The sequence below is a fragment of the Anomaloglossus baeobatrachus genome, chromosome 6 (assembly GCF_048569485.1).
Source record: "Anomaloglossus baeobatrachus isolate aAnoBae1 chromosome 6, aAnoBae1.hap1, whole genome shotgun sequence".
In the NCBI taxonomy this organism is placed as follows: domain Eukaryota; kingdom Metazoa; phylum Chordata; class Amphibia; order Anura; family Aromobatidae; genus Anomaloglossus; species Anomaloglossus baeobatrachus.
Window position 1 is genome coordinate 537470759 of NC_134358.1, and position 25008 is coordinate 537495766.

The following is a 25008-nucleotide window of genomic DNA, read 5'->3' on the forward strand; positions in this document are numbered from 1 at the left end:
AATTGGTAGCCAGTGGAATATTAAAACAGCTATACAAAAAGTAAAATGTGTATAATGTTTTAAGGTATTGATATAAGATGTATATACATATATACTCTGCTCAAAAAAAAAATAAAGGGAACACCTAAATAACACAATGTAACTCCAAGTCAATCACAACTGTAAAGGAGCGGTTCTGCAGGTGGTGACCACAAACCATTTCTCTGTTCTCATCCTTTTTGGCTGTTGTTTTGGTCACTTTTGCATTTTGTTACTGCTCTCACCCCCATGAGGTAGCATGAGTTGATGTCTGGAACCCACAGAAGTTGCTCAAGTAGTGCAGTTCATCCAGGATGGCACATCATTGCAAGCTGTGGCAAGAAGGTTAGCTGTGTCTGTCAGCACAGTGTCCAGAGCATGGAGCAGATACCAGGAGGCAGGTCTGTAAACCAGGAGATGTGGAGGGGGCTGTAGGAGGGCATAAACCAAGTAGCAAGACCACTATCTCCTCCTTTGTGTAAGGAGAAACTTACAAGTTGCATGTATACCAACCCATGCTCCAGCCCATTGTTTTGTTTTTTCTTTAGTCTCTTGTACTATGTACAAATAAAGTGTGGCTTTTTGATCAAAAATAGTGTTTTTGATCAAAGTACCCTATGTTTATATATATGTTTTGCCAGTGCTGTGCGTGCAGAATCAAGGTCTCCCTGCACAACTATTCCTCCAATGGCAGCTGCCGGCGAATCAGAGGCAAGCAACTGAAATATATGACCTCAGCTGCTTGCCTCTGATTGGAGGGCGGCTGCCATTGGAAAAGTTGTGCAGAGAGAGCTTGATTCTATGCAAGCACCACCGGCAAAGCTTTCATCTGAAATAAAGTGCTGACACCTGTGGCCCCTTCATCAGCTGCGATTGTTAAGAGAGGCACGTGCCTGCGGGCCACAAGAAGCAGAAAAGAGGACGCCAAGGGAACGAAGGACAGGTGAGAAGAATGGCGTTTTTTTTATGTGTATATGTGAAGTACGGCACAATAGGGGACCAGGATGGGAAGAAGAGGACCAATAAATGGGACATTACTACAAGAAGAGGACCTGCATGGGCAGATTAATAAAAGGGGACAACGATAGGACACATTACTACATGATGGGGACATTACTACAGGATGGGGACAAGGATGGGCACATTACTACAGGATGGGGACATTACTATTGGATGGGGACAAAGATGGGCTCATTACTACAGAATGGGCACATTACTACAGATGGGGACTAGGAAGGGCACATTACTACAAAAGGACAAGGATGGGAGATACTAACACAGGATGGGGAACAGGATGGGAGACATTACTAAAAGAGGTTTGTTAAAATTACTATATGGTACTAATTGTAAAACTATTAATTACAAGAAAGGGATAAAATGTAAAAAAAAAAGGCATGCATTTTTTTCTTCACCATCAAGAATGTATTTTTTTGTATTTAAACAAAAAAAGTGCATGTTTGTTAAAATAAGTGAAAAATGTTCAAAAACAGTGATCCAAAGGTGTGTAAAAAAATATGGTACCAATAAAAATGTCCCTTTGTCCTGCAAAGAATGAGGCCCCCCAGAATTTTTTTTTCTATGTGTGGCCCATACACCCAGCAGAGTTTGAGACCCCTGCCTTAGGCCTCTTTCACACGTCCGTGTCTCCAGTATGTGTTTGGTCCGTTTCCTCACGTACCAGAGACACGGGCACACGTAGACCCATTAAAATCAATGGGTCTGCGCTCACATGCGTGTTCTGCCATGGACCGTGTGTACATGTGGAGCATACGTGTGCCCGTGTGTGCCACACGTAGGCATGTCCGTTTTTCTCCGGCATCACGGGTGTCACACGGAACGCAAACGGACCACACGGATGTGTTCCGTGTGACACGCACCGGGGAGAAAACACACGTGACTGAGAAAAAAAAAAAACTTTACTCACCTTCTTCAGCCCTGCTGTCTCTGCCGTTGCTGTCACTTGCTTCCGACCGCCGCTCATTATACTCATTGCATATTCACTTCACTGCGGGCCGGAAGCAGCAGCAGTAGGGAGTCAGAAGGACCGGAGACCGAAGATCAGCACCACGGACAGCAACGCCAGGGCAGGTGAGCAGAAAGTTCCCGTTCTCCGTGTGTTATCACGGATAACACACGGAGAACACACGTGTTCCATAAACAAGGCTCACGGAGGGCAAAACGCACCTTTGACACGTTCGTGAAAAACGTGCGTGATTTTCACGGAAGTGTGAAAGAGGCCTTAGACAGAATAGTAGTAGATATACTGACAATAAGTTACACATGGGTGAACTCAATTTACTAATTATATGGTTTGTGGAGGTAATTGGTCACTCGGGATTATATTTAGAGGTATCTGACTAGATGTGACTGAATACATTTGCATGTAACAATTTTCATAGTTATATTTTTATAATAGGCAAAAAAAATGTATCATTTCCTTTACACTTCACAAACAATTTATATTTTGTGTTAATATCTCATATGCAATAACAATAAAATAAATTTAGGCTTGTGGATGTAACGTGAACAAATGTGGAAAGTTCACATTTTACTTCTTCTTCGCATTGTAAGTTCACGTCCCAAAAGCAAGCACCTGCAACAAGCCACTGTATTCAGGTGGTGTATATAATATTGGACAATTACAACAAGGAAGTGTAAAAAAAAAAAATTAACAATTGTATCAGTTGTGTTTACATTTTTAGAATGTGGAGATTTTTTGTTTGTTAAAAAAATGAAAAAGGGAAATAGAAAATTGAAAAAAATATTACTTATACACTCTCTGTGACACACAAGCCTTGGCTTCATTATTTTTTCTTCAAAAGCAAAATTTGGGCAAGAGTGCTGTTAAACTGCCATCCTTGTTTGTAATGCGTCAAAAAAGGGTGTTATTGTAAAAGGGCTAGACTGTTGTGGTTGTGTTGCTACCCCGGAAGATATCAATCATTGTGTTGTTATATAGTGTAATGTGAACAATGTCCTGTGTCTTCTGTGAATATTGTGTCATGTGATTTCTAATTTACTGTAATAAGTTCCTGTGATATGTCACAAGCCAAGGTCAAAACAGGAAAACACAAATACTTAGCAGGAGCTGACACTATAGTCCTTAACCAGAGGAGCCCAAAGCTATAAGGCCGGAGTCATACTTGCGAGTGACTTGCACGAGTCTCGCATCGGCATCATCCGGCACGGCCACACACTCTCCTGACAGGAGCAGGTCAGCTGCATGTATGAGACACTTGTGTCTAGAGAGCGGCAGGCCATACCAGGTGATGCCGATGCGAGACTCGTGTGAGTCACTTGCAAGTGTGACTCCGGTCTAAGCCCGGAGTTCTACTTGTGTATGACTCATGCGAGTTTCGCACCGGTATCACCCGGTACGGCCTGACTCTCTCCAGACACAAGCGCCTCAGCTGCATGGAAATACCATGCAGCCGACCCACTCCTGTCAGGAGAATGTGCGGTCGTGTCGGGTGATACCAATGTGAGACTCGCTCGAGTCATACGCAAGTGGAACCGTACCCTAAAGGGGGCTTTACACGCAGCAACATCGCTAGCGATGTCGCTCGTGAAAGCACCCGCCCCCGTCGTTTGTGCGTCACAGGCAAATCGCTGCCCGTGGCGCACAATATCGCTAGTACCCGTTACACGCACTTACCTGCCTAGCGACGTCGCTGTGGCCGGCGAACCGCCTCCTTTCTAAGGGGGCGGTTCGTGCGGCGTCACAGTGACATCACACAGCAGCCGTCCAATAGCAGCGGAGGGGCGGAGAGCAGCCCAGGAAAGTGACGCCCACCTCGTTGCCGGAGGACACAGGTAACGTGTTGTTCGTCGTTCCTGGGGTGTCACACGTAGCGATGTGTGCTGCCTCAGGAACGACGAACAACCTGCATCCAGCACCATCAACGATATTTGGGATTAGAACGACGTGTCAACGATCAACGATAAGGTGAGTATTTTTGATCATTAGCGGTCGTTCGTACGTGTCACACGCAACGACGTCGCTAATGAGAACGGATGTGCATCACGAATTCCGTGACCGCAACGACATCTCGTTAATGATGTCGTTGCCAGTAACGGGGCCTTAAGCTGGAAGGTTCAGTAGGGTGTGGTGCTCTCCAATTGTCTAAAGCAAGCAGCTGATAACTCCAGCTGGACAGCTGTTAGAAGTTCCACAAGTGCCTACTGCCTGATTCTAATTGGTGTTGATCGAGTGCATGCTTGAAAAATTAGATCAGACACGCAGTTGGATATTCATCTTTCCTCGACCAAAGTGGGCCCAGACAGTGAGAGATGTATTCAAGAACATGCCTTTATAAAAACTAGGAAAAGGGGCATGGTCAGCCCTACAATGGGCATACTTGGATGTGTCCATTGGTCAGTGGGTTGAACAATGTGTTAGTCCATGAGCTGATTGGTGGGCATCATCGTAGGCAGGTCTATGACATCATTGGACGGATCCATGGTGACGGTGATGGGAGGGAGGTCATCTGGTGGATCCATGCTCATGGGAGGGTCTATGATGTCATCGGTGGCCATCTTAGTTATATTTGAAAACTTGGCTCATGTAAGGCAAATTGACACATTTCCTACAACTCCCTGTCAAGAGGTTAAGTATTTAAATCCATTGGCTCTCCTCAACACAGCACACCCACCCATACTGTCATATTGGACAGCACTGCAGGTCCCAGCCACCCTAAGCTAAATGACTGAATGGACTCAGCGAAGTCCACAGCTTCTGGTTACAACATCGCTTCTATCACCAGCGCTACCCACAGCGTGAATACAGAGGCACTTGGCAAAAAAAAGCTGATGTAAAAGCAGGCACAAGTATCCTGCCACATAAAAAAAGCTGCCTATAGCACCGACCTTAAACTAAATGTTTATATAGATTACTATTTCCCCGAGATCCCTAATGACAATGCATGGTAACACTTACATCATCATTGTAGGAATACACATGACTTCCTGAGGGATGGCCTTTAGCCCAGTTCGTATAATACACCCCACTTTGGTCTGTCCAAAGAAACTTGTGTTCCGAATTCACATCGTTCATTCCGATCCAAACATCATTCACTGCGTCTATTAAATTAGCTGTCAGGAACGCTGAAATAAAACATGAGATGTTGTGTTCACATCGGTTAGCCGATAAGGCTAGACTGACAGTATTTATGGTGCTCACCTTGCGTCAAATGATCATTTATAGTGACCAAATTTCCTCCCAATGTCCGACACGCACTTCTCGCGGCATACCAATCAGCCGCTTCCTCAGATTCGCTGCTGTAAATTCTGTAACACTGCAGTAGATTAAATAAGATCGGTATTATTACTATGAAATTATTAAAGCAGACCTTAGCTGTTGACGTTACATGTTGTGTTTTGTGCATGTCTACCAGTGTTCTCGCTGGCTCTCTTTCATTTTTATCTGTCTCTGAGCTAGTGGAGACAAGCTGCCATGATGTCTCCCATACACTGCACACAGAGACATGAGGGATTTGTGCTCTTCTTTCTCTATAACGGATATGTCTGAAAGCAGTACCAGCATGGAGGACATTAACCGGCTTCAGGCCTCTTTCACACGTACGTACCTCCGGTACATGTTTGACAGTTTTCTCACGTACCGGAGACACGTACACACGTAGACCAAGGTATTCCTATGGTTTCGGACACACTTAAGTATTTTGGCATGGAACGTGTGTCCGTCCCATACTTACGTGTGTCCGTGTGTTTCTCACGCCGACATGTCCGTTTACTCTCCGGCATCACAGGTGTCACACGGAATGCTAACGTGTCACACGTAACACACACGGACCACACGGATGTGTTCCGTGTGACACGCACCGGAGAGAAGGCATGTATCTGTGAGACAAAAAAACCCAAAACTTTACTCACCTTCTCCAGCCCTCCTGTCTCTGCCGCTGCTGTCACTTGCTGCCGACCGCCGCTCATTATGTTAATTGATTATTCACGTCACTGCGGTCGGAAGCAGCAGCAGCGGGGAGTCGGCAGGACCGGACACCGAAGATCAGCACCACGGACAGCGAAGCCAGGGACAGGTGAGTAGAAAGTTCCCGTTCTCCATGTGTTATCACGGATAACACACGTAGCCCATAAACACGGGTCACGGAGGGCAAAACGCACCTCTGACACGTCCGTGAAAAACGTGCGTTGTTTTTCACGGATGTGCCTCAGGGTGAGAAACGTAAACACTAAAAAGCAGCATCATTCCTTTTTCTGCCTCTTTCTTGCTGTTCTCTTTCCTCCTTCGCTCCCATAAACTCGCCAAAGACTTTAAAGGGATGGTCCGAAAATAACATTTATCCTAAATGTCTGTCTATTAATGTGATATTCTAATCTCTTTTCTAATATACTTTCATTAAACACTCAATATTGTTCCATGATGACAATAACAGATTTATTGTTGTTTTTTTACACCTACATTCTGTTTGATGACGCTTCATCTGGGAACCCCCAGTGCATTCTGGGACACTTAAGATGTCACTAGGGGGCAGTGGCTGCAATCAGTGACGCACCCTCTGTCAAAACCCTGAAACAATGTGGACAATCGTTTCTGAGGCTGGCTTAGTCCCTGCACTACTGAGCATACCTTGGCTGTGAATTCCAAGTGACGATCTGGCAAGAGAGTGCACTGTCAGTGAGCACTGTAAGGAGAGAATCCGGTGAGCAGAAAAAGCAGAGACAGAACCGCCCTTGCATGTGATGTCGCCATCGGGGGCGGGACTGTTCTCTGTGCTCTGCTTACTGTGACCTTTCCTTATAATGTGCGAACTCACTTGCCGAATTGTCACTTCTCATTAGACTTGGCAATGCAATGCACTGTCACTGTGCGTCTCACAGTGACAGGAGAGTATTCCTGAGTATACTTTGCAATTGACCACTGATGCATGCTTAGTAGTAAAGAGACAAGCTCAGACCCTAAAACGGACATCTGATTTGTTTTAGAGTGGGGAGAGAGGCTCCATCAGTGACTACACCTTCTGCCCACTGATGGCGTGGTCACACAGCATTTTGCACAAACATCGCCGACTGTTCACATTGCAGGGGTTGAAAATCCGCACGATGCTTTTTCTAGTGTCTTTGATCAACACAGGCAGACACGGGCATCGACCTGCTGTGTTCTCAGTCAGAGGCAGGTTAGCAAGAGTTAACCCCTGCTAGCCTGCTTTTTAGGCTCCTTTGAAGACATGTTGAGAGGTAGCCAATCAAATCTTCTCCTATTTAAGCTGGATGAAATCTTCTACCCATGTCAGCTATAGGTTATACAGTGTTGATCTGTGTGTTTTGGTGTCCCAGACTATTTTGCTTTTTGTCTGGAGTGTTTGTGAAGTTTACCCATCGTCTTGTTGTTTCCTCCCTGCTCTTGTTTTCCTCCTTATCCTGTATTGCCTCTTACCTCTATGAACGTGTGCTGTGTGACAGAGTTTTGGTTTTCCCTGTCTGTCTATTTTTGTGGGTTTAATCTCACTTGTGTCCTGGTTTCCCCTGGAGTAAGGGGTATCCGATCAGTGCTGCTCAGGAGCAGGGCCAGGAAGGAGATTCAGGCATTCTCACTTTTAAGGGTATCCCTGAGGCTTGGGATAGCATAGGGCCCATGAGCCTGTCAGCTTAGGAGCCCCGGTTTACTGCTATCTTCGTGATAGACATCTTTTTGAGTATCCCAGCATGCACTGGGGGTTCTCAAATGAGGCATCGTTAAAGAGGAAGTAGGTAAAAATATAAAGCAGTTAGAGAGAATAGAGAGTGGATGGTAGGGATTTTTTTTAAATTAACCTTAAGGCAATTGTACATGCTTTCGGTTTCGTTTTTCCTCCCTTTATTCTAAGAGCCATAATGTTTTTTTTTCCTTTCAATGTAGCTGTGGGAGGGTTTGTTTTTTGCGACATGAGTTGTTTTTATAAATCACACCATTTGTTTTATTATATAATGTAATGGCAAGTAGGAAAAAAAAATTCACGTGTGGCAAAATAGGAAAATAATATATATAATAATATAATATATTATTAGAATATATATTATATATATATTATACTATATTTTATGTATTAATATAATAATAATAATATATATATATATATATATATATATATATATATATATATATATATATATATATATATATATATATATATATATATATAATTGTGGGGTATATACAATGTTTTTATCACCTGTTATTACATTATTTTCTGTTGCTTTGTTGGCCAAAAAACTGCAATTCTGGCGGTTTGATTTTTCCCTGTTACACTGTTTACTGATCAGACTAATTTATTCTATATTTTGATAGAACGGACTTTTACAAATGCAGCAATACAAAGTATGTATATTTTTTTTATTTCTTAAAGGGAACCTGTCAGGTAATTATTTTTTTATAACCTAGTAGCAGGGTGATGTGTGAGCTTGCAACCCCTTCCTACCCATCCCAGTGTTGTAATATTGTGTAATATCAATGTATAAAAAAACGTTTTATTACTTACATGTTCCCTATGTAAATTATAAGGGGCTCTAGCCCCATGGGCGTCGCATCGTCCTGTGGGCGTTTGCATGTTTTCTGTGGTATCACGCCCCTGTGGGCTTGATACCATGGATTCACATGAGCGATGTCACCGCAGTGCTTGAGATCCCGCGCGTGCGCACTTACCATTCCCGCAGCCTTCTTATCCGGGTGCTTGCCTCTCGTCTTCAGACGTGCACTGCACATGGTCAGAATACTCCTGCGGTTCTGACCATGCATAGAGCGCGTCTGAAGACGAGAGGCAAGCACCCAGATAATAAGGCTGCAAGAGAGCGGACAAACTTGCAGATGTGTCTTTTTATAGAGTGGAGGGAAAAACCTGCAGATGTGTCTTTATAGAGAGTGGAGGGAAAATCCTGCACATGTGTCTTTATAGAGAGTGGAGGGAAAAACCTGCACATGTGTCTTTATAGAGAGTGGAGGGAAAAACCTGCAGATGTGTCTGTTTAGAGAGTGTATGTACACGTCTGGTTTCAACTGTGTGTGTATGTATGTGTGTGTGTGTGTGTGTGTGTGTATGTATATAATGTATATATAGGTTCTAACTGTGTGTATGTATGTATGTATGTATATATATATATATATATATATATATATATATATATATATACACGCACACACACATTGTTGAAACCTATCTATCTAGCTATATATATATATATATACACACACACATATACACAGTATATAATTTGTATTAATTTGATATTTTGCCCACTTATATTGCGCCATTAATTTCAATATCGCTTTACAGACATCATCACTATCCCCATTGGTGCTCACTATCAAAATTCCCTAATGGTATTTCTTTGGAATATAAAATTACCTGTCGTCCGTATGGCAGCCATTCTTCTGGGCAGCTGCCTTGCGGTTCCGGTGCAGTTGGGGCAGATGTTGCGTTGATAGAACTGTTTTTTCTTTCACAGATATAAGCGTTTGGATAACCACAATTTATGTCGTTCCAATATCCTGTGATTACAATGAAATAACACATCAGTATCAGTTCTTAAAGGGTTTTGTCTGATTTATTGTTTAACCCCTCCCTGCCTGCACCAAGAAATGTAACCAACTGATGGCAAAGTCTGGTACTGCTGCTGGAGAGAGTGAGGAGGTAACAAGTTATAGCCAAGCTGTGTCTTAGGTCCCTTTCACACATCAGTTTTTTTGCCGTCAGTCACAATCCGTCGAATTTTGAAAAAAACGGATCCTGCGACTGATGCGGCTGGATGCGTTTTTTCTCATCGACTTGTATTAGCGACGGTTTGCAATGGATAGCCTCACGTTTCATCCGTCGTTTGAAGTATCTTTCAAAAAGTGTTTATCCGGCGGAGTGAGACAACGGAAAGTTTTTGTCTACGTCGAAAAATTTGGTAGAATCGAAGCCTATGGGGCAGGATCCGTCGTAAACCCTCAAATGACGGAATCTGGCGACGGATTCCGTTTTTTTTTAACTGAGCATGCTCCAATTTATTTTATTTAGTATCAAATAGCCAGCCAGTCAGATCTGTCGAAAAACAGATCCGTTGCATCAGTTGTTCCACAATTGTTTTTCCGCAACGAGCCAACGGATTGTGACTGATGGCAAAACACTGATGTGTGAAAGGGGCCTTAAAGCGGGCTTTACACGCTGCGATATCGTTAATGAATTATCGTCGGGGTCACGGTGTTTGTGACGCACATCCGGCGTCATTAACGACATCGCAGCGTGTGACACTTATGAGCGACCTTAAACGATCGCAAGAGAGGGCAAAATCGTTTGCCGCGGAGAGGTCGTCCTGAAACCAAAAATCGTTTTCATCTTATTAACAATGTTGTTCCTCGTTCCTGCGGCAGCACACATCGCTGTGTGTGACACCGCAGGAGCGAAGAACATCTCCTTACCTGCCTCCGCCGCCAATGCGGAAGGAAGGAGGTGGGCGGGATGTTACGTCCCACTCATCGCCACCCCTCCGCTTCTATTGGATGCCTGCCGTGTAACGTCGCTGTGACGCCGCACAACCCACCCCCTTAGAAAGGAGGCGATTCGCCGGCCAGAGCGACATCGCAGGGCAGGTAAGTGCATGTGACGGGGTTAAGCGAGGTTGTGCGCAACGAGCAGTGATTTGCCCGTGTCGCACAACCGACGGGGGCGGGTACGATCACTAGCGAGATCGCAGTGTGTAAAGCCCGCTTCAGGGACAGGACTATAATAAGGCTGAAGCCTAGGGAGGGACTGTACAAGGACTGGGATCCCATTCATATCTTTTTGCTGAGGCATTGTAAGGGCAGTCTCACACATCCGGCTTTACGACGGTTTGACGGATGCGGCGCACGCCAGTACAATATGATACAGTGCAGTGGCAGTGCCGCAACTTCCGGGTCACATGTTCGTCATGTGACCGGCGCTTGTTGCGCTGCCAGTGTACTGTATACACTGTACTGGCGTGCACCGCATCCGTCAAACCGTCGTAAAGCCGGATGTGTAAGAGCGCCCTAACCTACATCTTAGGGCCCCATAATTAAAGACACTCTGGCTGCAGCTATATGTGTACATATAAGTGTATCGCAGATAAATTGTCCACTAGTGTCTTGGTTGTGACGTTATCTTCTATTAATCTTAGCAGTCCATACATTACAGTTTATATATATATATATATATATATATATATTATATACACACACACTATTCATTGACTAATTAACTCTTTATTGCAGTGAAAATTGTCTCTTAAAACAACTAAATATAAATAAAAAAAGAATAATAATTTATATATATTTTAATAAATTACGGTATACAAATTTTGTTTACTTCAAAATTTTACATATAGCACATTATATTTTACAATAGCAAGTATATATTTGTTTCATGCAAAAAAACAAGTCTATCTCATCAAGAGAGCAACGATTTTGTCAATTTTAATTTTTAGGGATAATTTTTCTTTTTTTGGATGCTCTGGAATAGTCATGATATAATAGTTAATAGTTGGCTGTTATAAAACAACCACATACAGTATATAATAGAATATATGTGCATAGTTCCTGCGCCATCAATGAACTGTTTGAGTGCTGGATGACATTCAACAAAAACCTTTCTAGCAGAGCTAACTTTGCTGCGGCTTGTAAGCCTCTTGAATTGACTAAATTCTGTTTATAGAGCCATAAAATTCCGGAAGTCTTTGTTATTGGTTTTTTGTGATGATAAATATTTACAGTATATAAATCTACAGATTTTGCATCATTTTCTATATGGAAACTAAAGGATTATTTTTTGGGGGGAATAGTATTTTCTAAACATTTCCTTAAAAAAATTAAAAGTTACATTTTGAAATATCTTATGAGTTAAACAACAATAAAAAAAAAAAAAATAAAAAAAAAAATTGGAAGTAGAAAAGAAATAAAAAAATCTTTAAGAATGTAGCACTCCAAAAATAAATTTGTGCTCTAGGCATCAAGCCTAAACTCTCCATGATTAGATTAAGGGGGTTGCCAATTCAATTAAACTTACATTTCTGGCAGATCTCACAAAACAGAACAGTTTTCATTTGTTATAAATTTTAAAGAGAACCTGATACCTGTAGATACAGGGGTAATCTGTAGGTTAGAAGCTTTAGAAAGGCGTCCGGACATGGTGTTGATAATGCAGCTCACAGTAGAAAATTATGTTTATTCCTCACTGGAGCTGCCAGCTTTCAGTCATACAGATGCATCCGAAGCAACTACAGTCACCACTGGCTGACAGCTGATACTGACTGACAGCCGGCTCTGCGGTGCATCAGTGCAGAGCAAAATTAAAGTACCAGTGCGTGCTTACAGCTGCTGTTTATAGTGCTGTGAGTGATGACTGTGAGCGCACCGACCCGCATGTATGACTGAAAGTCAGCGGCTTTCGTGAAGAATGAAAACATATTTAAGCATTTTTTTATTACTTTTTACTTTGTTTTTTAGTTCTCCAACATAATATAAACCTTTGGTTGTTTAATAGCTTGTACCATTGTATTCAAAGATCAATTTCCTTTTAAGCTCATTCACATGAGCACCAATATGGTGGCAAAGAGCAACACATCAGCACCCCACATTTGTGTAGTGGATTAGGGGGGTTGAACAAGGACCAAAACAGATGACCCACAATGACTGCACCACTTAAATACTGCTGTAACGCATGGACTCAAGACATACCTAAGTTTTTATACATCACGACGCAGTTTTCGTCATTGTTGGCAAAGTTGGGTTCATAACTTGCCCAGGCAACAAAGTCTATTGGAGACTTATCCATCCACCTAATGAAATAGAAACATTATGGTTAACATACCGGTCATTCCTGCTGCTTATACGTGACTCACTCTACTCTAGCTGATATCAAAGGACTTGCATTAAAGAAAAAACTAAACACAAAACAAAGTCACAAAAACTAAAAATTATCCTGTCATTTCCTCATTTGCTTTAATCCTATTTTATCCCTTATTACATTAAAACTGAGAAAAATGTAAAGACATGTTCTCTTTCTGTGTGTATCAGATCAGTCCTATCTCCTCCTCCTTCTCTACAATAATGTGTGTAGCTATAAGACATCTGGCTGCAGCAGGAGCCTCCCCCCTTTCCTGTCTGTAGTAGTTAAAGACCAATGATCGTTAAGCAAAACTGCTTAGCTAAAAGGGAAGGGCTTCCCAACAACCACAAGCCAAAAAGGAGCTTACGTCCAGGAGATTAATTTAAAGGGTACCTGTAAGGTGCAATATGTACCAAGAAGCATGGTCAGTTCTGGGTGCATATTGCTAATCCCTGCCTAACGGTCCCTGTATACACCAGCATAGATAAAGAGAGCTATAGAAAAAGTATTTCTAAAGATCTTTTATCATATGCTAATGAGTGCAGGGACTAGTCCCCTGGGCGTTAGTTCCCATGGCTAGTCGGCCCCATTAGCATGTTAGCATGCCCCTGCAGGTGCCAAAATTCAGCGTCGGGCGGCGATGGCAGCGGAGAGGTGAGTGAGATCATCCTCTGATGCTGTACATTCATTAGCATGATAGCACACCCACAGGGGCGTGCTTACATGCTAAGGGGCCGACTAGCCAGGGGAAATCATGCCCTTGGGAATAGTCCCTGTGCTCATTAGCATGAGATAAAAGATCTTTAGAAATACTTTTTGTAAAGATCTCTTTATCTATGCTAGTGTATACAGGGATGGTTGGGCAGGGATTAGCAATATGCACTGCTCGTGGTTCTGGGTGCATTCTGGACCTGACAGGTTCCCTTTAATCCCTGTGTAATTTTCAAGATACTTACAAGACTGACTAATAGGAAATGCTACCGTAAAGGCATCTATATATCTTGTATAATTTAATCATTTATTTCTAGTGCTAGTATTCTTTTAAATGGAAGCTGTTGCAAAAATGACATATTATTTAAATCAGGTGATAAATGTATATTTTTATAAAAGTTGTCAATTTTTTTTTATCATTTCACAATTTTTATTAAAAAATAAAATGAGTTATTTTGCAATTTTCGCAAAGTAACACTTCTATACACAGCTGATAACAGCGGATCCACCAATCCCAATAGGCGATTTCACAGCTCACCTCCTTCTCCCTTCACAATGACCTTGTGACCCTTTGCACACGCTCATTAGATGCTTTAATACAATACTGATGAAGCTCATGTGAGAAAATAACTGACATCTGAATAAGGCCCTATGTAAACACTGTGATTGTCCCCTAAAACATCAAGAATTCACTGTATAAACGGTACAACTGTCACAATATTGTAAGCACCTACATAAACTCTTTATCCACCGCTAGACGCAAGCCAATAAAATAAGTTTCACTTCTTCCATTCTTTAAAACCTAAAATGGGGAGGAAAGAGAACATGAAGGTCAATGTCTATGCGCAGGAAGCCTTGAATAAAAAGAAGACATCACACTTTAGTGACAAAGATGAGATCACATCTGTGGTTGAAAGCTAAATTACCGAATTTTTCGCTTTATAACACACACTTTTGTTCCAACAAATTTTGGGGAAAAGTAAGGGGTGCGTCTTATAATCCGAACATATGGATTATATAGTGCAGGGTCCAGGGAAGGTGGGGGCAGCTCTGGAGCGGTGCTGGAGGCTGAGGCAGGCTTATGGAGGCTGGTGTTGGCTGCAGGAGGCAGCGGGACATCTCCTGCTTCCGCTCATATAATATGCACTGCCGCTGAAACCACACTGCGGTGATGGGCTGGGGGGGGAGCGGCACATATTATATTATATTATATGTGCCTGCGCCCCCCTTTGATGGCACATGCCCCCCTCCGTGTTAGATATGGCCCCCATCCATGCTTTACTTGCTTCCTCCAGCGCTGATCTCCCCGGTCTCCCTGCTGCCGGTGTGATCAGGCACGCAGAGATGATGTCACTCTGCTGTGCCGATCACATGACTGGCACTGAGAACCAGGAAGTGCAGGAGCTCAGCAGCATGGAGGGAGACACGAGGGAGAACAGCGCTGGAGAAGGTAAGTAAAGAGTTTTTTATTTTACTATGGGCAGCAGCATGGGGGCCATATCAAACACAGGGGGGCGTGTGCCATTCATAGGGGGCCATGGGCAGCACAGGGGGATGTGTGCCATCCATAGAGGGCCATGGGCAGCACAGGGGGACATGTGCCATCCATAGAGGGCCATGGGCAGCACAGGGAGACATGTGCCATCCATAGGAGACCTGTTCCAGCTGTAGGAGATGTGTGCCATCAATAGGAGACATGTGCCAGCAATAGAGGACGTGTGCCATCAATGGGTGACATGTGGCATCACTGGGTGACGTGTGCCAGCACAAGGGGGCTAATAATAATAGCAAAAACCTTAATGAAGTCCCCCTGGCAAGAGAGCAATAGATAGCAAGTGGGGTCAAAACAAGGATACAGAACTCCTAAAACATAACATTTATTAAATATGCAGATAAAAGGTGGACTGCCACCATAAAAGAATAAAAGATGTTTGTCAAGGGCTGCAGAATATGCAATAACAGCCTCCAAACAAATCATACAAGGCACACACTACAGGAGGTATGAATACAAGTCACACTCAAACCTGCATTAATAGTCACAGCTAGGATGGTCGCTTCGTCAGAGTCAAACATCGATCGCAACCATTTAAACAGAAAAAAACGGCCTTACCGTATTTTTCTAGGGCATAAGACGATATGGCTCAAGATCAGGTGACCTCATATAGGTCCTACACAGATACCTTTACTTGGCTCGAACCATACCAAAGTACCTCCCGACGCGTTTCAAGGAATAATCATCAGGGGAGTCTTCTTAGGGTACAAATCGTCATATCAGTAATGATAACTGGACTGATAGACAGTCAAAATTGCCCCATGGACGGACCCAAATAACGTCCAGCAAGGAAGAACGCCAAGCTGCAGGTGCCGCACCTGCAGCTTGGCGTTCTTCCTTGCTGGACGTTATTTGGGTCCGTCCATGGGGCAATTTTGACTGTCTATCAGTCCAGTTATCATTACTGATATGACGATTTGTACCCTAAGAAGACTCCCCTGATGATTATTCCTTGAAACGCGTCGGGAGGTACTTTGGTATGGTTCGAGCCAAGTAAAGGTATCTGTGTAGGACCTATATGAGGTCACCTGATCTTGAGCCATATCGTCTTATGCCCTAGAAAAATACGGTAAGGCCGTTTTTTTCTGTTTAAATGGTTGCGATCGATGTTTGACTCTGACGAAGCGACCATCCTAGCTGTGACTATTAATGCAGGTTTGAGTGTGACTTGTATTCATACCTCCTGTAGTGTGTGCCTTGTATGATTTGTTTGGAGGCTGTTATTGCATATTCTGCAGCCCTTGACAAACATCTTTTATTCTTTTATGGTGGCAGTCCACCTTTTATCTGCATATTTAATAAATGTTATGTTTTAGGAGTTCTGTATCCTTGTTTTGACCCCACTTGCTATCTATAGCACAAGGGGGCTATATTCAATATAAGGGGGCCATATCCAGATTAAGGGGGCTAATTTTAGGATGGGGGCTATGAGGGACATATACCCTATATGATTTGTTAGACGGACACTGGCATAAGATGGACCCTATTTAACATAAAAAAACATTCTCTTTTCCTTCACCAAATTTAGGGGTGCGTCTTATAATCAGGTGCGTCTTATAAATCGAAAAATACAGTATGTTTTTATAGCAATGTTTCCAGTACATGTGGTGTCCATTTTCACATGTACTGGAGACACATGCATACTAATAAAAATCAATGGGGATCTTCACCTCCGTGTTTTCATATGGACCATGTGTCCATGTGGTCCGGCAAGTAGCTGTTGTTCCAGGCTATGTTCTCCATATGTTGGGGAACGTCATGGGACCTTCATGTGGACTACGTCGGAACTGTGTGGGAGTTCTTTTCTAAATAAATTGGTGAATGAGGGACCGTGTCCTCTCTTTATTTCTTTAATTCTCTTTTTTTATGTCTTTCAGGTTTGCTTTTGTGGACTACTTCAGATTCTTTGGATTACATCGGATCTTCATGGCGTTTTTATTTTTAATAAATTGGTGAACAAGGGCTAGTGTCGGGGGGGTGTTTTTTGGTGATGTTGAAGATTTACCGTATATACATATATAGATTTTTTTTTCATTAATATCTACAGGAAAACTAAAAGATTAATTTTGGGGGGAAATATTATTTTCTAAACACTTCCTTAAAAAAATTAAACGTTAAATTTAAAAAAAAACTTCTGAGTTACAATAAAAAATAAAAAATAATGAAAGTAGACAAGAAAAAAATGTTACAGAATGTAGCACCCCAAAATAAATTTGTGTTCTAGGGATCGATTCTAAAATATCCAAGATAAGATTAACGTGGTTGCCATTCAATTAAATTTACATTTCTGGCAGATCTCTCAAAACAGAACAGTTTTTCAATTGTTATAAATTTTAAAGAGAACCTGGTAATGCTATTAACTAGTAGATACCGGGGTAATCTATAGGTTAGAGCTTTAGGAAGGCATCTGGTTGCAGTATTAATAGTGCATGACTGATAAGAAAATTATATTTATTCCTCACTGGAACTGCTGGCTTTCAGTCATACATGTGCATTCGGAGCAACTACAGTTAGCAGTGACTGACAGCCGTCACTGACTGACAACCGGCTCTGCAGTGCATCAGTTTAGAGGAAAATTAAAGTACCAGTGAATGCTTACAGCTGGGGCTTATAGTACTGTGAGTGATGACTGTTACCGCACTGAAAGCCAGCGGCTCTCGGTAAGAATGAAAACATTTTTTAAGCATTTTTTTATTTCTTTTCACTTTGTTCGTTAGTTCTCCAAAATAATATAAACCAGCGGTTGTTTAATAGCTTGTGACATTGTCCAGTATTCAAATATCAATCTCCGCTCATTCACATTGGTAAACAAGGGCTAGCGTTGGGGAGGAGGGGGGGGGGCGTTTTTTTTTTTTTTAAATAAAATATTTTTTGTGTGATTTTTTCCTCTCTTTACATACACTGGGTTAGTAATAGGGGACGTAAAGCCATCATACCACTCCAGCCATCAAACCACTCAAGAAGGAGACGGGGTCTGTGTACCACAGATGAACGTGCTTTGGTCAGACATGTGCATATCAGTAAAAGACCATGTGAAGATGCTGGCGGAAGCTGGTACGATTGTGTCATTATCCACAGTGAAATGAGTACTGTATCAACATGGGCTGAAAGGCCACTCTGAAGAAGCCATTACTCCAAAAGAAATGCAAAAAAGCCAGGTTAATGTTTGCAAATGCACACAGGAAGACAGACTGTGGTCTGATAAAACTAAAATTGAACTGTTTGGCCATAATGACCATTGTTACATTTGGAGGAAAAAGGGAGAAGCTTTGAAGCTTAAGAACACCATCCCAACTGTGAAACACGGGGGGTGGCAGCATCATGTTGTGGGGTTGTTTTGCTGCAGGAGGAACTAGTGCACTTCACAAAATAGATGGCATCATGAGGAATGAGGAAAAAAGATTATGAGGCAATACTGAAACAACAACTCAAGACATCAGCCAGGAACTTAAAGCTTCGGCGGAAATGGGTCTTTCAAATGGGAAATAACCTGAAGCATACTACCAAACCGGCTACAAAGTGGCTTAAGAATAACAAAGTCAATGTTTTGGAGTGGCCATCACAAAACCCTAATCTCAAAAATATTGAAAATGCATGGGAAAAGCTGAAAAGGCCGGTACGAGCAAGGCGACACACAAACACGGTACAGATACACCAGTTCTGTCAGGAGGAACGGGCCCAAATTCCACCAACTATTGTGAGAAGCTTGTGGAAGGAGATCTAAAATTTTTCACCCAAGTCATACAGGTTAAGGGCTATGGTACCAAATACTAATGAAATGTATGTAAACTTTTGACTTTGCAGAAAGTAATAAAAATGCCTTAAAACATTCTCTCTCTCATTATTCTGGCATTTGGAGATATAAAAAATGTTGGTTCCTATTTGACCTAAAACTGGGAAGGTTTATTCTGATTTCATGTCAGATAGTGAGAAAAACCTGCAGATGTGTCTTTATAGAGAGGGAGGGAAAAACCTGCAGATGTGTCTTTCAGAAAGTGTATGTAAACTTCTGGTTTCAACTGTATATATATTTATACATATATGCAATATTTATATGTCCCTTTTCTGTAGAGCTTATTGTGGTCCCTGCTGATTAAATATTATCATAGAATTTTATCAAATTGTATGTAACTACGGTAGTGGGTGAAGTGGATGTTATTATTCCTTTTATGTTCCATATTTTCCCCAATGATCCATAGCGTTATGATTTTCTATTTCAAATGATACTAAACATTCCAGATAATTAGAAATGAAATAACTTACATATCTCCAGAGGAATTTCCTTTCTGATTCACTGTTAATCGTGACGAGATCTCCGAAATTACGTTTACAAAATTCCCGTGCTTTGTCCAGGGCCACTTCGTCCTTGCTAATATAGTATTGTCGGTCCTCTCGCATTAGCCAGCCATCACTTGTAAACTCAAAATCTAATATGGAAATAAGAAGTAGATTATAACACAGCAAAAATATAAAAAGAGCAAAGTGCTACAAAATTGTGGCCAGCCGGTAGCCAATATGCTGGATTTTGAGGACAGGGAAGATAAAAGTAAAAAAATAAAATTTTATAGTGTCATCTCCTCAGCCCGACCCATAGTCACCATTCCCCTGTGCTCTGGCTCTGATGTGTACTCTTTTCTGCTGTTTCTGGGTATCCGGCACTGCCGCTCTACACTAGGACCCACACTGACAAATGGGCCCTGAATCACATGGCCATCCATGACTTCACATGGATCGCCTTTAATTGTGAAGAACTCGTGAAGAATCGCAGTGCCAGAGGCTTGGAAAGAATACAGAGAAGCTGATCAGTGGATTGATGGCAGTGTCAGAAATATAGCGAGTTCAAGGAAAGGCGAGTATAAAAGGTTTTAATGGGAACATGTCACCTCCAGAAAATGCTATGCAGATAAATAGCATTTAAGATCTATGAAGTTGGCTTAATAGATCAGAGGCTACAGAGCGAAAACTAAGATTTTTTGTCCCTGAAGCTGCTGGCCTCGATTATCAAGGCGGTGCAGAGAGCAGTTAAAGCAGTGTTTCCCAAACTCCAGTCCTCACGGCCCCCAACAGGTCATGTTTTCAGGATTTCCTTAGTATTGCACAGGTGATGCCTTGATAATGACTCCATCACCTGTGCAATGTTAACCTTTTCCTATCTTGAGTCCCCCCGGGGGGAAATTCCAAAAATTCAACTGAAACTGAGGAAAACCCAAACTCATGCCTTGTTTATCATTCAATTTGATTTCCTATTGATTTATTTTACTAAAATTCATTCATATTGCAAAATTCTGTTTTGACGTTTTTTTCCCCAATTATAATAGGATTTCAATGGCCAGAACAGGAAATTTTATTGGATAGGAAAAGGTTAAGGAAATCCTGAAAACATGACCTGTTAGGGGCCATGGGGACTGGAGTTTGGGAAACACTGAGTTAAAGTCACCACTCACTACTCAGGGAGAGTCCTGTATTCACTCCCTGACATCAGAGCGCCGCACACACTCACTTCACACATTCGCTGTACACACACACTGCACACGCACACTGCACACATTCGCTGCACACACACGCTGCACACACACGCTGCACACACACACGCTGCACACACGCACGCTGCACACACACACACGCTGCACACACACACACTGCACACACACACACACTGCACACACTCACTTCCCACACACGCTGCACACGCACACTGCACACATTCGCTGCACACACACGCTGCACACACACACGCTGCACACACACACGCTGCACACACACACGCTGCACACACACACACACACGCTGCACACATATGCTGTAGACTAGAGCAAGCTGTCAATCAATGTGTCAGGGAGTGAGTAAAGCTACGGTCATTTTGAAGTGAGTGCTTGGCTGTAACAGCCCTGATGACTGGAAGCCAGAGGCAACAGGGAAGATATAAGTTCTTTTTCTTCCTGCACCCGCACTTCACAGGTTCCCTTTAATCCCTTCTCAGCTTTTGATTTGCTAAGAATTTATTTGATGAAAATTGAATTTCTCTGCCGAAATGGAACAAATCTTCCAAATTTGCATTTTGGCAGATTTGCTCAACTTCAGTATCATCTATCGCTGCCAAATTTTTCAATGTTGAATAAGATGCAATTTTATGTAAAAAGTACTTACCGGGAACTGGTGGTTTTGTGGGTTCTGGCTTTAAGGTTGCACCTAGAAATAAAACGATGGCGTCATCATTATACTAGAATCTGTGATTTCTGCTCATTAAATGATAACCAAAGTGGCCACAAATGTGCCAATTTTATGTTCCATTTTATATATTTTATATCGAGGGCACCATAACCAAGAAGAACTATAGACTTTGTGTAGTACCCAAAAGTATTGGATTACATTAATATGAATTTTATATATGATGTATGCAGCACACACAGGTACCCCAAGAGTTAACTCCTCACTGTGCCAGTTGTTAGGGGAATAGCTTGGGTAGGTGGAGTTCTAGTGCACAAAATTTACTGCAGTGAGGTTTGCAAACCAGAGTTCTCTGGGCAGATAGAAAAAGAAGAGCAGAAACAGCAACCATGTAAGGCTATGTTCACACACTGCAACTTTTCCTGCATTTTTGGTGCGTTTTTGAGGTCACAAAGATGCACCCAAATGCATGCATTTTTCTATTTTGCTGTCCACACAGTGCATCTACTTTTGGCTGCTTTTTTGAAGATGCAGCATGTCAATTCTTTTTGCATTTTTGCCTGCATTTTTGAACCCTTCCAGTCAATAGATCTGACTTAAAAATGCATTGGGTAAAACGCGGTAAAAACACGGCAAAAATGCATGCGTTTTTTTATGCGTTTTTGCCGCAGTTGAGTTTTTGGGGCATCTTTTGGGGCAAAAACGCTGCATCTTTGAGGTAAAAAAAGATGCAGTGTGTGAACATACCCTTACCCCTGTTACAGCAGGCCAGATGGCTAGCAGACTCCTCCGATGATCTGTGTAGGGAGGAATGGTTACTTATACTTTTGGTACAGGACGAATACTTGTCTGCTGACTCTTTCCTGTCTCCCTCTACTACATTAACATCATGGGGAACTCCTCTGATCATCACTGCTAGAGTCAAACAGTAAAACAACTCCCGCACACCCAGAGACTGTGTGCACTATCCACTGCAAGAGTATGCCAGGCACCGGACATGGCCATCACCACTGTTGAATCAAAGGATCCACCCACTGCCTGGTGTACTGGGTATCCTGTACACTACGTTTGTCGCAGTGATCAAGGTTATCATGGACCTATGGTGAATCCCTGCAATTAAAGGGGCTGTCTGGTGCTTTATATTCATGACCTATTTTCAGGATAGGCCATCAATATGTAGGGGAGTGCAGGGCTTAGCCCACCCCAGACCTGCTGACTGTTTGTATCCTGTACGATCATTGTTTTAGTGTGTAACTGTATTTTGGTAAATGGCCACAAGATGACCCTGGTGTGCTTGGTCGCTTCCCTGGTCCTATGGGTTAGGAAAAGGTTAGTGAGGGTGGTGCAACACAGACAAAAAGCCAGAGTTGTGAGCCAAGGGCAGGAGAGTCCCCCGGAAAGGAGAGATACCACACCTGTGGGAGGTGTGAGGAGTAGCCCCATTTGATGGTCACTCCTGGACCGGTGGAACGTGGGATCCTGAAAATGTAGGATTGGTCTAACCACGTCCCCTGCTGTGGGTTTTGTTCAGCCGGTCGGGAAGGTGACCATTCCCCTGCTGCAATTACCTGACGAACCCTCCTGGCAGCCGAAGGCCAGTTGCGCCCTCCGGAGTAGGGTAGGTCTGGTCCTGGTCTGAAGCAGTTAGCCTGGGGAGGAAGATGCTGTGGGCCCCGTCAGGCATATTGCAAATCTCTGTGGGTAGGATGACGGGACTCAAGAGATGGCATGATCCGGATTCTGTGTGCATGACAATGACCAGGGGGATGAGGGGCCTAGTGGAGCCTGAAGGTGCCAAGGTGCCAGGGAAGCGGCCGGCCGCTGATGTATATGGAATATCTGTGATTGTGGAGAATAAGGAGAACCTCTATGGGACCAATGCCGGTGCCCTGAATATACCTGTGTCCAAAATAAATGTTATTGTTTGATTCAAACCGAGGAGTGAAGGTATCATCCTTAAAGCTATGTCCCAGGAGTGCCGTATGAGTGAAAGGGTGAGCGAATGGCACAGAAGATCCCCTGCAAGTGGAGTGAGGTCCGGCAGATATGGGATTAACCGCCGGCTCCGCTATGGCCAATTATCCTCTGCACACGCGGCTACCATTGCCTACCGTGGCCCCTCTACAAATATTTGATTGGTGGAGTTGTAGCCCTACTGATCAACTGTTCCAGGTGCCGGTGGACGGAGGAAGTGCTCAGGTGCGAGGTTGCCCAGCACAGTAGTTCTGTCATCTATATAGTGGTCGTGGCCGGGCACCGCACATCCGCCCCCTGTTCACATCAATGTAAAATTCAGGACCACCCTTTGTTATATCACTGGGATGTAGCTTTAACACTAGAAGTCCCAGAGAGGGGTCATTTAACATTTCTACCTTTGGAACCCAGAAACGGGTCGAATGACCTGAAGGATTTGTGGTCTCTGTCGGCTCACTCGCCAACCGAGCTCTCTTTTTTGGTAGAGGAGGATTCTCCTCATCTGCAACATAAAAAATTTAAAATTAACATTTTGTTCTGGTTCTAAAGAAAAAAGATAGTCTAAGGGTCATTTGACCCTCTTTCGGGACTTCAGGGGGGAGCTCGAAATTTCTGGGACTTCTAGGGCTGGGATTTCTTTTCCGCAAAAAAGATTTTATTATTGGACCATAAGCCATATTATTGCTGGTCATTTTCATGTGAGTGCGGTTGTAATCCATCTGTCATTCATGTTGTTATTAGCTCTACGACCTTTTCAACTTTTGTGACAACTGCTGTAATTTGGGAGATAGGTATCAGTTCTGTCTAATGATATGCCATCGCAGGGTTAGAAATGTTTACTTGGCAGCCACATTAGAAAGGTTCTGGAGAAGCAAAACATTTTTTAACTATTTTTTATTTCATGGAATTTAAAGGGGTCGAACAAGTAGAGTGAATTTGTGAGTTGCCCCTTTTAATTATGGATTCAGTCACCTATATCAGGGAGGACAATAAGAAGAATTGGAGACTTATAGCACCTGAACTCCACTCTCTTGTTTTGGACGATCCAGGACTGATATATCATTTACTGATTGTTTTACTTATTAGCCGTATTGCAGTGGTGATAGCGTCTGGCTACCCAAGCTGTCTTAAAGCCATGCAATGTCATATTTATGTAGGGCGGCACGGTGGCTCAGTGGTTAGCACTGCAGTCTTGTGGTGGCTCAGTGGTTAGCACTGCAGTCTTGTGGTGGCTCAGTGGTTAGCACTGCATTCTTGTGGTGGCTCAGTGGATAGCACTGCAGTCTTGTGGCGGCTCAGTGGTTAACATTGCAGTCTTGCAGCGCTGGGGTCCTGGGTTCAAATCCCACCAAGGACGAGATCTGCAAGGAGTTTGTATGTTCTCCCCATGTTTGCGTGGGTTTTCTCCGGGTACTCCGGTTTCCTCCCACACTCCAAAAAAACATACTGACAGGCACTTTAGATTGTGCGCCCCAATGGGGACTGTGTTGCTGATGTATGTAAAGCGCTGTGGAATTAATAGCGCTATATAAATGAATAAATATTATTATTATTATTATTATATTGCTTTAGGCTATGTGCCCATGTTGCGTTTTTATGTCCAAATAATTATTTCACCTTCCCTCTTCCCAACCCTCCTGACCTCATCTGCTGACCTGCTCCTAAATCTCCGATCTCTCCTCATCAAACAGAAAATAAGTTGTCGCATAGCTGAGGGACCCCACATCTTTTTTTTTTTTTTAAATGTAT

General features: G+C 42.9%; 1 protein-coding gene across 1 annotated transcript in view; it reads right to left on the reverse strand.

Annotated features, from left to right (window-relative positions):
• The window catches only part of MRC1 (mannose receptor C-type 1), a 116716-nt gene that overhangs the window by 19739 nt on the left and 71969 nt on the right, over window positions 1-25008 (reverse strand). The window contains exons 16-22 of the mRNA XM_075315591.1: window positions 21265-21306; window positions 19381-19544; window positions 14300-14367; window positions 12704-12804; window positions 9375-9517; window positions 5198-5312; window positions 4955-5121 (exon numbers count right to left, since the gene is read on the reverse strand). Of these exons, the coding sequence (XP_075171706.1) occupies window positions 4955-5121; window positions 5198-5312; window positions 9375-9517; window positions 12704-12804; window positions 14300-14367; window positions 19381-19544; window positions 21265-21306 (800 nt within the window). The remainder of the gene's footprint in view (window positions 1-4954; window positions 5122-5197; window positions 5313-9374; window positions 9518-12703; window positions 12805-14299; window positions 14368-19380; window positions 19545-21264; window positions 21307-25008) is intronic.